The sequence below is a fragment of the Pituophis catenifer genome, unplaced genomic scaffold (assembly GCF_029215685.1).
Source record: "Pituophis catenifer annectens isolate HBS135680 unplaced genomic scaffold, rPitCat1.0.hap2 SCAF_2, whole genome shotgun sequence".
NCBI lineage: Eukaryota > Metazoa > Chordata > Lepidosauria > Squamata > Colubridae > Pituophis > Pituophis catenifer.
In genome coordinates this window covers 154,389,798-154,407,705 of record NW_027256882.1, presented here as the reverse complement: position 1 = coordinate 154,407,705, position 17,908 = coordinate 154,389,798, and the positions used below count along the sequence as shown (strand labels likewise).

The following is a 17,908-nucleotide window of genomic DNA, read 5'->3' as shown; positions in this document are numbered from 1 at the left end:
GTCACTTGAGAGTCCCAAAGCTAACAATGTCCAAGGCCATAAACAAATCATAGTCACTTATACGTGTGAAACAAAATTACTAGCAAAATCAGAAAAACAATTCTACTAACATTAGTATGTATAAGAAAGTGTTAAAATGTATATGTACAATGTGAAGGTAGTTTCCTCCTGATGAATATTCGCTGTGCTCAGGGGACTAGCTTCCGGTGTAGTCCTGCAAAGCTGATGATCACCACCTTGCGTTAAGAGTCTGTTGCTGTCTCAGCACCAAGGGTTTCTCCTTCTTTCTGTTGTAAATGAAATGGTCTTACGTGTCTTCCGGGGACCCAAATGATGCGATCGTTATGCCGGACAGCAGCGTATCCACGGCCCCAGGTAATAAGGTCAGCGGGCCCTCTCCATGCTGGATCAGGTTGTTGGTGGAAATAGACCTTCGGTTTTAGGGTAGCTAATGGATAAGCAGAAAAATGACGGGTCGCAGCCGATGTGGGAGGCTGTCCAGTCAGGTTAAGGAAGTTCAAAGTACATAAGCAAAGATTGAGTTTGTTTTGCATGGCTGGGAGGCCGAGGCATTTTTCCTCTTTCAATTTTATAAGCCAAATTTGTGTGTGATGGACCACTTGTTACAAAAGTCTGCAAAGGCAGTACTGGTGTACACAGGTCCATTGTCAGTTTTAATTTCAATTGGGCGTCCCATCGATGCAGAAGTCCGAATACAATGATTTATTACATGTTTGGTTGCTTCTCCCCTTTTTGGGAATGCCAATAATAAGTCCTGAATAAGTATCCAAGGAAACATGCAAATATTTCCATGGGGCAAAGGATGGATACTGAGTTACATCCATTTGCCAAATTTCACAAGTTTTAAGTCCTCTAGGGTTAACACCCATAGGGATAGAATGAGCTTGTTGACTACAGGTAGGACATTGTTGTATGATGGCAGTCACTTCAGCTGCCATGAGACCAAATTGTTTCGCTAAAGCTTTTTATTTTGATGAAAATAGGCATGACTGTCCCATGGTGTGATGGAAGATATAACCATGAGCGCAGTTGCAGCTTTGTCATTTCCCTCTTCCAATCTCTGTCTCCGCTACCCACAATATCTATAACCTTCCAATAAACAAATCTCCTTATAACACTAAACATTCAAGTCCTTCTCTCACTGCCATTCTGACTTCCAAGCCAGCCCAAGTCTGTGCAAACCAACTTTCTCTTAAACAATTCAACTCCTTCTCTGCACCAATATCTGATTGTCCTTCTAAATCTCCTTGTAAACTAGCATACTTCCAAAAGTCAACTTTCTGCTTTCCTTCACTAACTCTCTCTTACATTCCCTGTAACACTGGATTCTTTGCATACCAGTCTTTATTCAAAATAGCACAATTATCTATTCACAGCCTACAATATCCAGTCAATCCTAAAAATTTCCTCAACTCTTCAGGTGTTATTTTCTTTCATTAATTAAATGTCCTAAGTATTTTATCTCTCTGTCTACATATTGTAATTTCTAACTCATCTCTGTGATAATTCCTAAAAATGGCAGCAGTTTTTGCTGCTGACAAACAAAAAAAAACAAATAAACAACAGACAAACAAAGAACAAACATGCCATCTGTTAAGTATGCAAAATGCACGTAGACATAAAAACATTAAGGAGTATTTTGAGTCAATACTCTGAAATAGAATTGGGTATGAAAGTATTTAAAATGTCAAAAATGTTCAGAAGGAAAAAAATCAAAATTGCATTCTGAGCCGTTCAGTGCTCTGCAAAGGCAGGTATCAGATATCACCCTTTCACTCCCGCCTTTCTCTGGCTCGTTCTCTGAGAGAAAAAAAATGGTTAAAAGTACAAAGTAGCCCCCCCCCCCCTTTTCGTGCCTCTCATCTCCCAGGGAAAAAAGGGAGGGGGTGAGGGAAAGGAAAAAAATTTTAAAACAGACCAAGCCTCCCTTCTCCTCGGAGGGCAGGGAGAGAAAAGAAAAAAGGTGCTTATACACAAAATTACATTTCATGCAATCCAATACACACCCATTCACATCTGTACTGCAATCAGACCTTTTGTATAATACATCCTTCATGCGAATCAGTCATTCAAATTATTTCAATGAACTAGTTTATTCCCAAAACAGTGAAAAAATTCAGGCAACAGTCATAATCACAAAAAGTGATATGGGCCCATAACCATTGCCCGGTTTTCCACAGTTTCAAGTTCAAACCCAGTCAATTTTTGCTGGCCAGCCAAGCATATCAATTCCACACACTATCATTATAGATGTACATCAACAAAATATTTTTAAACAGAAATCACTTCAAGTTGATTAGTTCAAATTATCTGAGTCTTCCCATTTAGACAGGCTCTAATTTTATTTCCTGCTAAACCCCGGGTGGGAAGAACAATAAACAATTTATTTATTTATTTTTTCAGCCTGAGAAACATACTGAGAGTCAGAGATCAAATTAAAAGCTTGTTGAGAAAAAGTGTGAAAGCTAAGATAGTCGCAGACAATTAGTGTAAGATTCTTTCCAGACGTCCTTGTAAGCAGTGGCTCCTCTGGAGAAAATCATTAAGCAAGTAAACCTAGAATCTTTAGGCAAATGATATGAAATACAGCTTACATAGTCAGTTAGAGCACACTGAAGAGATGAACCATTCCGAAGACAAAAGTAAAAGTCAGATTTTGAGATAGAAAGAATAATATTTATTAGATCAGTTCCATTTCTTCGACAGTCTGGATTACGTCCCAAGGTTATAATTTCAGCAATAGCTTAAATAAAGGGTAAAACATTTTTAGATGGTAATGAGACAAATAAAGCAATGTACTTTTTGCTGTTCTAAAACAGAATTAAATCTCTTGGCTTTTTTCTTTTAGTCAATAACTCAAATAATGGACTAAGTAAATACATAGGTAAAGAGAAATATGAGCAGTCCCAATTAATAGTACCCAGTAATTGTTGCAAATTTAACTTTGGGTAACTTTAAAAGCCGGAGCTTTTGTTGACGCTTGCCAGAGACAAGCATTTCTCTGAAGGCTTGTTAAGCACATTCAGAAGAAGCTTGCAAAATTGCAGCCGGCAGACACACTGAAAGCATTTCAGCAATTTATTCTATCCATCCCCCTTTTTTTTGTCTAACTGTTTCTTTAAATTCTGCTTAGTGGGGGTATAACTGACTCCTTCAGAATGAGCTGATGCTTAATTTCATGCCGTGCGTCTGCGTGGGTGATTTAACGTGAGAGCAATCTCTCAATAAAGTCTGAAAAGGAACTATTAACAGTGTCCTGAAGGCTTTTTTATTTATTTATTTTTAATGTATCATAAAACACTCTATAACTAATCTCCAGAGTGCAAAAAATTTTTCAGGGCTGGGGAGGTTTGTGGAGGCATGTTCCCATCTGCTTCCACAGATTCACTTTTAAAGAGCCCTTTTATTGCCAAAAGTATTTTAGAAGGTAGATCAAATTCTTTTCATGGGCAGGACTTTCCCGTTATCTTTTTAAAACAATAATTGAGGACTTGGCCAATTCTCTAAGTTTGTGGAGGTACGTAACCTGGGAGAACTAGAGAATTCTGCCCCCATACTCACGATTTATGGGAGGGTGCTTCGTTCGCAGACGACCGGCCCTGGTTTGCAGAGGCTCTTCCAGCCGAATGAGTATAAGGGTGCCAAGAGACGTGCTCGATCCATGAATCACGTCGGGGACACCAGATGTTGAATTCATACTGGCGGGCTCCTCATGTATGGTCCAGATTAGAAAAAACACAGGACAAGTATTTTCTCGGGATGAGAGAGCAGCAAACAAAGAGCTACAATCTCTTTTATTAGTTATCCAGATACAGCGTCATCAGAAGGCGTTATTATGGCCACACATCTCATATTACATACGAGAGATAGGAAAGCAATGGTGAAGATGTAAAGCGAAACCTAACTCTGGCTGCTTGGTACCAGATACTACCAGGCGAGAGGCCCATCTCCCTTATCTGATTCTCAGGAATGTGTTTACAAAGAGATAAGAGATGTGTCTGCTTTGTTCCTCAAGAATGTTTATACAAGGAGATATCTTTGCTTTTGCAGGCACATCCTATGTTAAAAACAAAGAGAGAATGAATAGGGCCCTTCAGAGAGTATCCATATGAACCCGCTTTTCATAGTTTGATTATTTCAATGCTAAGCTCCATACAAGTGTCCAACCAGTTAAACTGGTCTATACATGTACTATGGCCACTGCATTCCCACACTGGGGCGTCCCACCTGAATGAAATATTTCTCTTTTTTAACTCATTCACCAGAAAACCAAATTTCTTCCTTTCCATCAATATCTTAGGTGGGAGTTCCTTGTAAATCCAAATCTTTCTTCCATACAATTGCAAATTAAAATTGAAGGAATTTTGCACGATATTATTCCTAATTTCTTTATCTGTAAAATAGATCACCACATCTCTAGGCAATTGCCTTTGCTTGGCAGTCCAGGAGTTAATTCGATAGACTCTGTCAATCCTACAAAACACTTCGTTAGGTTGAACCTTTAAAATCCCAGCTAGAAATTCAGAAGATATTTTCCTTAAATCATCTCTATTACTTTCCTGCAAACCTCTTAATCTTATCGCATATTCTGTGAAATTATATTGTACCATTAAAATCTCTTTTTCAATCTTCTGTTGCAGATTTTCTGCATTACCATACTTTTGATCAGCATCCATTTTAGGTTTTTCTTCTAAACTATTATCCTGAGTGTTTGTCAAATCATTTTCAATTTTTTGAATTCTATTATCCAATTTATCTTGAATTTCTTCCATTTTAGACTCTAGTACCTTAGTATTTGTGTCCAACTGTATCATAAATTCTGTAAAGCCATTAGCCACTTTTGAGAATTTTTTCTCCAAAGAATCAAACTTGGATTTCACCAATTCTTTAATTTCCTGCTTAAATTTTTCAAGTTGCTGATTCACAATCTCCTCCCTTCTTTCAATCTCCTCTATAAAAAATTCTATTATATTAAAATCAGGTTTCTGAGACTGAAGAATTAAGACTTGTTCCTTTAAGTTATTGGTGGGGGAATCCCCCCCCTTCTTGTTTATCTGACTTTATGAGTCTCAGTGCCATGTTTCCGCCCAGGCAGGCTTTGTTAAAAAAAAAGCAAGAAAGAAAAAAAAAAAAGGACTTCTTTCCAATCAACAACAAAATCAAGTCTCCAAGGGAAGAAAAAGAGAAAAAGACACAGGAGCGAAGTTTTGTCTACAAATGTAGCCAGTGGTATTTATTCCGCTACATTGTAGTAATAGAAAACAGAAGGACTTTCCCTTTCAGTCTCTCCTCCAGCCGGCGCCATTTTAAAAGGCTTTTTTTTCCTCTTTCTTTTCCTCCTCTCTCTTAAGTATTTTTTTTTTTTAAAAAAAATCAGTAAAATACTTGCGGTTCAGTATTACAGGTCCAGCTCACATTTTCTTTAAGTAGTCTGTTAAATTTGCAGGCTTGCTTTTGACGCCTGGCTCTGCATCAGCAGAGGTCTCCCAAAGCCCGGAGCAGCGGCTGGGGATACGGGGCATCTCATCCGCTCCGTCCCAAAAGTAAAGGAAAAACTTTTGGGACTCCGCAGAGAGTTCTACCCACCCCTGCCGGCTCTATCTCCGTTTCCTCATGGAAACGGAGTTTTTTTGAGCCGCCGTTCCATTGTGGAGGCGGCTCTGACAGGCGATGGAAGCTGACGATCCCAAAGGAACGTCTGGCAGCGACAAACAGCAAACAGGAAGTCCCATCTGAAGATCTCAAAAGAAGCTGTGGAACTTCTCACCTCACAAAATGTGTTGGTTCTGTGATTGTAACTGTTTCACTTAAAGTTGCTGTTGTTATTCTTGTGATTGTGAACTGATACACGCCTGTGGGGAATAGTGGGACACTGTGATTGTGGAAATGTGCAAGGATTTCTCCCCATAGAAACTCTATATATTGGGGCATTGAATCAGATCAACCTGACTTGAACACAGTAGTCCTAGGAGATAGTGATATCATGATCCCTGAAGATATAGAATGGATTGATTTAATGCAACGGTTAAATATTTGGGAATAATTTTGTTCATGGGTAGGAATAATAAGATGAGAATATAATGCAATGATAAGTGTGAAAAATTATATTATATTACAAGCAAGGGTGTTTTCTTCATTTAGATATTTGCTCCATGATACCATGCTCAGATAATGATAATTCCTGCGAGCCATCTTAGCTGCATCCAAAGGAACTTCAAATGCCCAGTTAAGAATTGAGACAGGCATGCCTCAAATTCAGGTGGAAAATGATGATCATTCATTGGCTAAAAATACATTTCTTTCCAGAGGGACTGTCCCTGCCAGTGTTGACTGATAACTTTCCTTCCCCCCGGAAATAGGCGATAGACCACAAGCTGGGCTCTTATGGGCTCTGACCGGTATTCTTAATTTCCCTAGGCTTTGACCAAGCAAAGAAAGTCATAATCAATAGAACGAAGGACATGGAGTTTCAAGAAGAACTAAATAGGTTACTTCTCCACAGAAGGGACAGAATCAAACAGAGTCAGGTAGTGCATTCCAGGCATTGACCACTCTTGCTGAAGTCGCATTTTCTGCAATTGAGTTTGGAGCAGTTTACATTGAGTTTGTATCTATTGTGTGGTCATGTATTATTATGGTTGAAGCTGAAGTAGTCATTGACAGGTAGTATGTTGTAGCGGATAATTTTGTGTACTACGGTTAGGTTGGACTGTAGGTGGCGTAGTTCTAGCTTCTCCAAACTCAAAATTTCAAGCTTGGTGGCATAAGGTATAACACAATTGAAGTATTGATGACAAAATAGGCCCCACAGCAAGACAGCATACATTTGTTTGTTGACAGAGATGATCTCCACATGGGAGAAGTAGCTCAGACGAATTTTTCTTTTCTAGCCAATTATTACAAGAGTTCAAAGAGAGCAAGTGGACCATTTGCTGGCTCGCTTGGGAGACTTATTGAAAACATAACACCTGGCCTTCTTTTGCTGTTTCCAGGGCGGCCTTGCGGGTCAGATCTAAGCACCCCATGGGCTGGATCCGGCCTCCGGACCTTGAATTTGACATCCCTGATTCCATTCACCATTTGAAATGTTGCATTTAGAAATAGAATACCATGAGGAAGGACCCTTGGTGCTGTGAGTAATGTTGTCCATTACCAGTTTGTTCTTAGAGAACTCCATAGAGATTGCGAGTAATACTCAAAAACAGCCCTCCTCTAGCTTTCCCTCCTGGGAAGCTAACATGGAGGACTGAGTGATGCCACAGCAAAATGGCGGGAGGCTTTTTTCACCCCCACATAATCTTTTGATAGTAGGATCGTTTTTTCTTTTATATATTTATATAAATTATTTTATATTAATATTCTTTTTATTTTTATTTTAACATTTATTTGTCCTCCCTCCAAACCAACCTAATCCAAGTTAGCCATTTAGGTTTAGTGCAGCCTGAACTTTTAGGAGCCTTTCTCCACTCCGAATTGTATAGAAGAAACACTTTTCTTATTGCAGCGTATGCATTGTCACTGTTAATTCCTCTAATTCTAATTAAGAGATGCTTTCTCTTAAATTACTTCACAGCGTATCCATAAATATGGGGACCAATTACACTTGGGAACAACACGACTATGATGTGTTCCAAGTTCAGTTTAGAAAACCCTGCGTTCTCCAAATCTTTCCAGGTCTCTTTTAACAAGGAGCACCCATCTGCCACATGTCTCCAAGTAGGCTCACAGACTCGTTGCCAGAAGTAGGTCCAGGTTGATCTGCCAGCTGCTACATGTTCAGTGAAATAGAATGCACCACCCTGGAAAAAAGTGGGAAACTCCAATAGTTACTCCAGTTAAAGCAGATAGCTCAATTAGAATTTGCGCCAACTATAAGTGTTCGATTAACAAGGCGTTGCAGCAGAGCGCCTATCCTGTTCCTATAGTCCACCATCTACTATACTCCCTGGGGCCTGGCAAGCTATTCGCGAAGCTAGACCTTGCGCAGGCGTATCAGCAACTGCCAGTAGATGACGCTACGGCAGAATCTCAGACTATAGTAACCCACAGAGGTGCCTTCAAATGCACCAGGCTTCAGTTTTGGGTCAGCATTGCCCCAGGACTTTTTCAAAGTACCATGGAGTGCCTTCTACAAGGCCTCCCAGGCGTCGTCCCGTATTTCGACGATGTTTTGATTAGTGGCCAGGACGAAGTGCAGTTGGGCCAAAGGGTTAGACAAGTCCTAACCAGATTCAGAGAAGCGGGACTTAAACTCAAATGGAATAAATGCAGGATAGCAGTGCCATCAGTGGAATTCTTAGGCTACAGAATCGACGGCTCAGGCATTCACCCCACAGAAAGCAAGGTGAGGGCCATCCAAGGCGCGCCCACCCCCAAGTCAAAAGCTGAGCTGCAGGCCTTCTTGGGCCTACTCAACTTCTATACGATGTTTTTGAAACAGAAAGCCACCGTTGCGGAGCCTCTGCACAGGCTCCTTGGAAAAAACGTTCCATGGGTTTGGGGCAAGTGAGAAGCGACTGCCTTCAATGCAGTAAAGAGACTTTTGTCCGAGGACAGTTTCCTCATTCAGTAATCAATTTATTCATATACAGTAAATTAATTTAAATAATTAGATAGAACTATAGTAATTAAACTGATATTGATTCTATTTTAGAACTATTATAATAAAATACATTTTATTCTGTAAGTAATTGAAGAATAAGGTAATTAATGAATTGTTAGAAGCCTACATTTTCCCCGTTGTTTCCCCCTTCTTTTGCTTCCCCCCCGCTTTCCTTTTTGCTGTTTTCCCAATATCGTATTATTAATCAGAAATATTCTGAAAAAACCTTGTAAAAATAATCCTGCATCTAGGTTATAAACATTATACGTGAGAATTTTATGAAATTGTGGGCAAAAATAATAAGCATAATAGATATGGCAACCTCAAACATACCAACTACTATTAAATCAACCAAGAAAATACCCCCAACCCAAACACTATTGGTGGCTTCCCCAGTCCAGCAGAAGACAGGGGAAACAACAGATAAAGAAAAGACCAACATAGGTATCCAAAACATCCAAGCTGCCCTTGCAATGATCCAGGAGGGAATGAAAAGGATGGAAGATAAGATGACCCTCAATCATGATGAAACCAAAAGGAACCATGAACAAATGCGATTGGATGTAGGGGAAATAAAAGATGAGATTAGAAATATAGATGAGAAAATAGAGAAAATTCAACAAAATATAACCGAAAACGAACAGAGAATCCATAAAGTTGAGGAAAAGGCGGAAGCCACAGCTACCAGGTTGGAACAGATGGAGAATCAACAAGTGATAAGGAGTCGAGATAGAGAAGATGCATTGACATTTCTTGAAATGGAAAAGGCATCTTTCTACTTAAGATTCCAAAATATAGATGAACAAAGAGATGAAGACTTGGGTGAAATCATGGTTGGAATCTTGGCAGAGGCAACACATAAAGATAAAGATGAAATAAGAGGTGGTATCGACGAAATTTACAGGGTCTTCACCAACTATGCAAGAAGAAACAAACTCCCTAAAGAAGTACACATCAGATTTACGAAAAAAACAATGAAAGAAGAACTATACCGAAAGATGAGAGAGGAGACAGTTATGTACAAAGGGAGGGAAGTTCTAACGCTAAAACAAGTACCGAGAAGGGCCAGGGATAGGAGAAGAGAGTATAACTTCTTAACCCGACAGTTAAATAAACTCAAGATAAAATTTAGATGGCTTATACCAGAAGGAGTACTCATTTCTTGGGAAGGAAGAAAATTTCGAATTGACACCATAGAAAAAGCCCAGGACTTCGCAGATCAACATTTAGGATATGAAGGAGAACAGGAGAGCAGAGGAGGCAGAGAAGATTCAAACCCCAGTGACCAAGAAGAGCAACCAATAAATAAGGAGGACAAGGAATGGAAGAAGGGAAAGTTGGGGAAGGAGGAAATGACGGGGATTACACAAAGAGTCACAAGAAACACAACAAAACTTAAAATAACAGACAAATAAACAACAGCAGGAATGGAAGAAGAACTAAAACTCATTTCTATAAATATAAATGGTCTAAACTCACCAAGCAAAAGACATCAGACATTCACTAAACTGCAAAAATTAGGAGCAGATATAATCACGTTACAAGAGGTACACATAAAAAAACAACAGAAAAAATTACTCGAAAATAAAAAATTAGGAGCAATGTACACATCCTTAGGCGACTGTAAAAAAAGGGGAGTGGTAATATATGTTAGAGACCATATAAGAACAAAGCCAATATATGTGGACAAAGAGGGTCGAGTTTTAATAATAGAAGTAAAACTGGAAACAAAAATAATACTGTTAGTAGCCATTTACGCTCCAAATGGAAACCAAATAGATTTCTATAGAAAATTACATGATAAATTAAAAGAGCTGGATTATGAAAATATCTGCATCGTCGGAGATTTTAATGCAATTGTTAACACACGAGAAGACTACTATAGTAACAGGAAGAATAAAATCAAAAGGAAGACACTGCCACAAACATTCAAGGATTTGGTACAAGAAATGAGTCTACATGACACTTGGCGAGAATTAAATACTAAAACCAAACAGTACACATACTTTTCAGGCCCACATCAATTGTGGTCAAGACTGGATATGGCTTGGATGACACCCCAACTAAGTAAAGAAACACACGATGTAGAAATTATGCCTAACATATGGGCCGACCACAACCCCATTAAAATAATTTGGAAAGGCTCCCAGAAACAAAAAAGATGGAAAATGGACATAAGTATTATAAAGGAAAAAGAGTATCTACAAATGATAGAAAAGGAGATCAAGATATTTTTCCAAATTAACACAAAGGACCAAACGTTGTTACAAAATTTATGGGACATGACGAAAGCATATATTAGGGGCTTAACCATTGCATACGTGGCAAAAAGGAAAAAAGAGAAACAAAAAATCAGGAATGACTTATTGGAAGAAATTAAGATAGAGGAAACTAAATTACAACAGAACCCTAATAACAAGATAGCACAGCAAAAACTTAATTTGGCTAAACACAAATTGAATTTGACTACAAAAGTTGATTTGGCACAAAAAATAAAAATGGCAAAACAGACCAACTTTGAACATGCAAACAAAACTGGACGCTGGTTAGCTCATAAATTAAAAAAACAAACAGACAAAAGAATTATACACCAACTCCAGGATGAATCAGGAACTTTACTCCACACACACCTAGATAAGAAAAACATAGTCAAAACATTCTTTCAAAACCTCTATCGACAGAAAGATGTCCCGGAAGACCAAATTCGAAAATACCTTAGTAAAGTAAATATTACACAATTCGAAGAAGAACATAAAGAGATCCTGAACTGCCCCATAACAATGATCGAACTGACCGAAGCTCGCAAAAAACAAAAGAACAATAAAACCCCAGGACCAGATGGAATTCCTACTGAATTTTATAAACACTCCCAACAAGAAATAGATGAAATATTGCTACAAGTCTTCAACGCAGCATTATTGACAGCTGAAATTCCAAAATCATGGACAGAAACCATTATTACGTTAATACACAAAGAAGACTTAGATCCGACCCAAGTTAGAAATTACAGACCCATTTCATTACTCAATGTGGACTACAAACTATTTATGTCAATATTAGCGCAGAGACTTAAAACAATAATTCATAAATACATACACACATACCAAAACGGCTTTATACCCAGGAGGCAGATCAAAAATAATTTGAGAACGATTATAGATATCCTGGAATATTACGATAAGAAGATAGACAAGGAAATAGCTTTAATATCTCTCGACGCCCAGAAGGCCTTTGACAACCTAAATTGGTCCTTTCTTACAATACAATTGGAATCGATGAATTGCGGAGAGAAATTCCTTAAATTGATAAGAAAAATCTACTCCTGTCAAACAGCCAAAATTGCAATAAATGGTGACATGACACAAATTTTGACATTCAGAAAGGAGTACGACAAGGTTGCCCCATGTCACCTCTATTATTTATAATTGCACTGGAAGTTTTATTAACGGAAATCAGGAAGGAGGAAGACATAGAAGGCCTTAAAATCCGGGGAGAGGAGTATAAACTACTTGCCTTTGCAGACGATGTGATTTTCATATTGGAAAACCCAATACGATCTGGAACCAGGTTGATGACAATGATAGAGGAATACGGGGAAGTTGCGGGCCTCAAAATAAATAAGCAGAAGACGAAAGTATTGACGAAAAATATGACCCAAACACAGAAGTTGAAATTAGAAGAAGAATTAGGACTTCAAATAGTAAAGAAAATAAAATACCTAGGTATTTGGTTGACAGCGAAAGCAACTACAATTAAAGAAGATAATTATACCAAATTGTTAAAACAAATTAAAAAAGACTTGGAAATTTGGAGTAGATTACAACTCTCATTGATGGGCAGAATTGCCTCAATAAAAATGAACATATTACCCAGAGTATTATACTTATATCAAGTGATACTGATACACCCCGGAAGAGATTTCTTTAAGAATCTCAACAAAACAACAATGAATTACATATGGCAGGGAAAGAAGGCCAGAATTAAAATCAAAGCTCTACAGGATTCACGAGACAAAGGAGGCCTAGCAATACCGGATTGGGAACTCTACTACAAGGCATCAGGGCTGACCTGGATTAAAGAATGGATGAAACTGGACAACAAAAGAACCCTATATTTAGAAGGCTTTGACTTAATAAGAGGATGGCACACTTTCCTATGGGACGGATCGGACAAAAGACACACATACTTCCAACATCATACAATTCGAGCTTCACTACTCAAGATCTGGCAGGATATTAAGAGAACTCACTATACTAGAATACCAAAATGGTGGTCCCCGATGGAAGCACTGATATACCCGAATACTCTCGAAATAGGAAAGATGATGCGGTACAACACTTATTGAATCATGAAGTCGAACTCATCTCAAGACAGCAACTTCTAAACTCTGGCATAAATATCGATTGGTGGCCCTATACTCAAATACACTCAAGACACATAGCAGACAAAAAGCAATATGGAATTTCGAAAAATTTGAACGAATTGGAAAAGATTTTACAAGGCCCAGAACAAAAGATGATAACCAAAATATATAACTATCTTCTTAGATATAAATTATTGGAAGAAACAGTAAAAGAAAATATGATAAGGTGGGCCAGAGACTGGCAAACTGGGAGAAATTGTGGAAACAGAACATCAAAATGAAAAGAGCCATACCCTACAAAGAAAACCTCATAAAAATGTTTTACAGATGGCACTTAACACCAGCCAGATTAGCCAAAATATACCCGAACGCCTCCCCACACTGTTGGAAGTGTAAAACAAAAAAGGGGACATACTACCATGCCTGGTGGAAATGTATAAAGGCCCAACAATATTGGAAGGACATAAAGGAAATTATTGAAGAAATAATAAATCAACAAGTAGAAAACACTCCAGAATTCTTCTTATTTGGAATGATAACAACACAACACAACAAAGAGACAAAATACCTCATCATACACATTCTGACAGCAGCACGGCTACTGTTCGCGCAAAATTGGAAATCAGACCAACTCCCAACCAAAGACAAATTAATCTCAAAGATAACAGAGTGTGCCGAAATGGATAGATTGACACTGGAACTCCAGGATAAGGAAGAAAGTGAATTCTATCTTGTATGGCACCAGTGGTATCAATGGCTGGAAAAGAAAATCAGTACAAATATAGATGAAAAAAAATAGGGTAGAAAATCTAAAATTGGAAATGAACAAAGAGGAGATGCAAGATTATTTCTAATTTAAAACACCTAAATTGACAATGTATCACTTATATATCAACATACGAAACAACATATACTCTGATGATGACCAAAACATATATGTAAAATATGGTGTGGGTAGGTTGGTGGTGGGAATCTGTTTGTCTTTGTAATGTCTTTGTAATTTTTTTTGTATTGTCTTTATATCTTTGTTTAAACTCCAATAAAAAAAATTTTTTTTTTAAAAAAAGGAAAAAACGTTCCGTGGGTTTGGGGCAAGCGAGAAGCGACTGCCTTCAATGCAGTAAAGAGACTTTTGTCCGAGGACAGTTTCCTCATTCAGTACAATGCTGAACTACCTCTGGTGTTAGTCTGTGATGCTTCCCCCTTTGGCGTTGGCGCAGTTTTAGGCCATAGACTGCCGAATGGGTTAGAGGCGCCCATCGCTTATTACTCTCGCACTCTGTCTAGTGCTGAAAGGAACTATAGACAACTAGATAGGGAGGCACTAGCAGCTGTAGTGGGGGTCAAAAAATTTCACGAGTATTTTTTTGGCCGCACGTTTGAGCTCATTACAGACCACCAGCCTCTTTTGGGACTTTTGGCTGGAGATAAACCGACCCCGGCGGCCCTCTCCCCCCCGGATGACCAGATGGTCCATATTTTTGCCCACATACTCATACAAACTGCTCCACCGACAAGGAAAAACCTTAGGACATGCTGACGCCCTCAGCCGATGTCCTCTACCGGAACTATTGGACAACCCGACCCCGGAAGCCCCGGTTTTACTGCTTGACATTGTTTCCCCGGGCCCCATTTCTTCAAACGAGGTGGCGAGGGTTTCTGCCAGAGACTCTGTTTTGCGCACAGTAATGGGCTGGGTAACGAGGGGTTAGCCTACCAAGGTGGACGGTGGTGACTTCCAATTGTATTTCAATAAGAAAAATGAACTGTCAATGTTGGGGGGTTGCTTGTTGTGGGGTGACAGGGTGGTCATTCCATCGCGATTAAGGCACAGGGTCCTAGAAATGTTGCACGAGGGTCACCCTGGGGTTGTTCGTATGAAAGGCCTAGCTCGTAGCTATGTTTGGTGGCCACATCTCGATCAAGATGTTACTGAGTGGGTAGGGAAGTGTAGGCCCTGCCAGAAGTCCCGCCCAGATCCCCCCATAGCGCCCGTTCGGGAGTGGGAGAAACCAAAAGGACCATGGGGGAGGATTCACATAGATTTCGCTGGCCCGTTCCATGGCCAAAACTTCCTAATTATCGTAGATGCATATTCTAAGTGGCTCGAAATCGCCCTAATGCCATCGACCACTTCTGAGGCCGTAATCAAAGTACTCAGAAAACTATTTGCAACACCACGGGTTGCCGGACACTCTGGTGTCCGACAATGGGCCCCAATTCACGGCAACTCAATTCGAAGGCTACCTAGCCGAACTAGGCATTAGACATGCACTATCCGCTCCTTTTCATCCGGCTTCTAATGGCCTTGTTGAACGATTTGTAAGAACGGCCAAAGAAGCCCTCTCCCGACTCGATGCTGGGGACTGGCAGGCTAGAATAGATGAATTCCTAGCAGTACAGCATGCCACCCCGTGCCCCACTTCGGGCCGCAGCCCGGCCGAACTTTTAATGGGCCGAAAGCTACGATGCGTTCTAGACAGACTGCATCCTAACTACTCCTCTGATAGTTTCACCGGGGAAGGGAGAGGACTAAGACACTTCGAAGTAGGATCACTAGTCTTTGCTAGAAGCTACACCAATGGACCATTATGGGTAGAAGGAACCATCGTAGGAATTACTGGCCCAAAGCCATACACAGTAGATATTGGGCATGGTAAAATCTGGAGGAGACATATAGATCAGTTGCGAAAACGTTTACCAAACGAAACCCCATGTCCTAACTACCCAAGTCTCTCCGACACAGCTACCTCAAGCCCGAGCAAGCCGGAATACTTATCTGGCAATCCTGAGTTCCAGCGCCGCCCCAGCGAGCCGACACTCCCAGCCGGAGATCGCCACACCTCTGGAGAAATCCAGGAGGTTCCATTGGCGGAGCCGGGAGAGACGGGAGGTCCCTCCGACCGGCTCGACGCCTCGCCAACAACTGAACTGCGCAGGTCAACCAGGATTAAGACACGCCCTGGTCACCTGCGTGATTTTGTATGTAAATATGTAAATAGATAGAATAAGTGCCTTCTGGGAAGGGAGGGGTGTTGTGTATGTATCTATTTTGTGTGGGAAATTCAAATGCATAGTGAATTCTGATTGGTTCTTGGTTACCTCTGGAAAGTATATAAAGAGGGCTGCTGCCTGTGAGTTTTTGCTGAAGTCTCACCCTGAATTAAAGAGCTGTTGTTACTAGCCTGCTTGTGCCTCTTGTTATTCCCACGCTACAACACAGAACGCTTTGAAATTACATAAAAAAATGTAATTTCAAGACTGTAATCAAGACTGTTGTTATACAACTTTCTGGGGATATGAACTCTTAGTGACTAGAAGAACAGTTTTTAACTTCTGCAGGGAAATGGCAGATTTGAGGCAGCATTTAAAACTTCTATTTAAAGGTGAAGGGCAGTCTTTAGTCTATTTACTTAAGATATCGTGCTGTACAGAGGCTTCTGCAGGATCAGGGACTAGCCAAACAACCTCCCAAAGTAGTGTTGTGCAAAAAAGACATAACCATATTGGCACAGCCTTTGCTGTTTCAGCATAATGCTTCCACCCCCTCATGTTTTCCTCATGTAACCAACCGCCCTTGTCCTCCTGCTACAGGTCTACTCCGGTTCTTTCTCAGTTTTCCTCCAAATCAAACTTGATCCCTGGTGATTTGATGCAGATTTCCACACGGGGAAAGCACTTTTGGAAACCATTCAAAAGCGGTTTGTCATTTCACAGAGATGTTGTTTTAACTTTTCAATCTAGCTTCAACCTAATGTTTTCTGGAAACGTCTCACTGAAGTACCAACCAGGCCCCTATCTCAGGCCAGAAGCTTGCTGCCATTTACTAACATTAAAGTTATGAATATATTTCTTGAAGTTGTTGTACAGAGTCTGAAAATGATTCAGAAACGCAGGGCAGGCAGGAAAGGTGCAGTTGCTGTAAGCAGAACTCCAGTTTAGGTTCAGCCTGAAAATCAGCAGCACAAAGAGCAACAGAGAGATACTGTTTTCGTGGGATCTAAAGCCCTTGCTCCCATACACCCCTGCATAGTGCCCATTATTTTCAAAGCATGCACACCTGCCTTGTGCCCTTTATTCGGTGGTCTGGACAGACCAGACTTTTAACTTTCCCTCTTTGCCCTTTGACTTACTGGTCTGAGCACTCGCAGAACCTCCTTCAAGGCAGCGTGGGGGCTGTTCACAGAGCAAAACACCAGCGTGCCAACCACCACGTCCACAGAGTTGTCCGACACCGAAAACATGTTCTCGGCGGAGGCGACCACAAAATTCTCGAACTGGAGGTGCATGTTCTGAGCCATGCTCTGCAGGAGGACATTTCGAAAGTTGGGATTGTAGTCCAGGCAGGTCACACGAGAGTTCGGGGGATAAAACTGAAAGTTGGTGCCAGAGCCCACGCCAATCTCTAGCAGGTGGAGCTTTCCCGAGGAGTCGGCAAAGTCCTGCATGTTCTTGTGCATTTTCATATGGTAGAATTTGCTGTACCAGTTCAATAAAAATGGGAAAAGCCTTTTACCAATAGGATCCCATAAGCCAAAATAGGCAAGCACATGGATGGGCAGGATGAGGATTTTCATGCATTGTTGTAAGATGAGAACCAGCATCGTTGCCAGACTAGGAAGAGAAACCCTTCTTGCTTGGCCCCCTCAATGATTTGCTTTAAATACTCCCTGCTACACTCTGTTCCTTTAATGATGTGTAACATCCTGTTCCCAGTTGGGATCTGTTCCAGTTCTTCCTTAAAGCAACAGCAAATCTTTCAATCTCTTTAAAAAAAAATATTTAGTTATACAATTTGAGATGAACACCCTTTGAATGGTGTGGGAGTAGTTATGGATTTCCAGAGGAAAAATTGTAGGCAACAGGAACCAGCACCACCACTCAGGTGACCCCGAGGACATAGATAAGTGTCCAAGAGCTTC

General features: G+C 40.3%; 1 protein-coding gene across 1 annotated transcript; it reads right to left on the bottom strand.

The window, feature by feature from the left end:
* Positions 1-7,541: 7,541 nt before the first annotated feature.
* LOC139310645 (thiol S-methyltransferase TMT1A-like) lies at positions 7,542-17,590 on the bottom strand. Its single transcript, XM_070934842.1, has 2 exons — positions 17,120-17,590; positions 7,542-7,820 (listed from the first exon to the last, which is right to left on the bottom strand). The coding sequence occupies exons 1-2, from the start codon at positions 17,588-17,590 to the stop codon at positions 7,584-7,586; spliced, it is 708 nt and encodes a 235-aa protein (XP_070790943.1). The 3' UTR covers positions 7,542-7,583.
* Between the last annotated feature and the right edge of the window lie 318 nt (positions 17,591-17,908).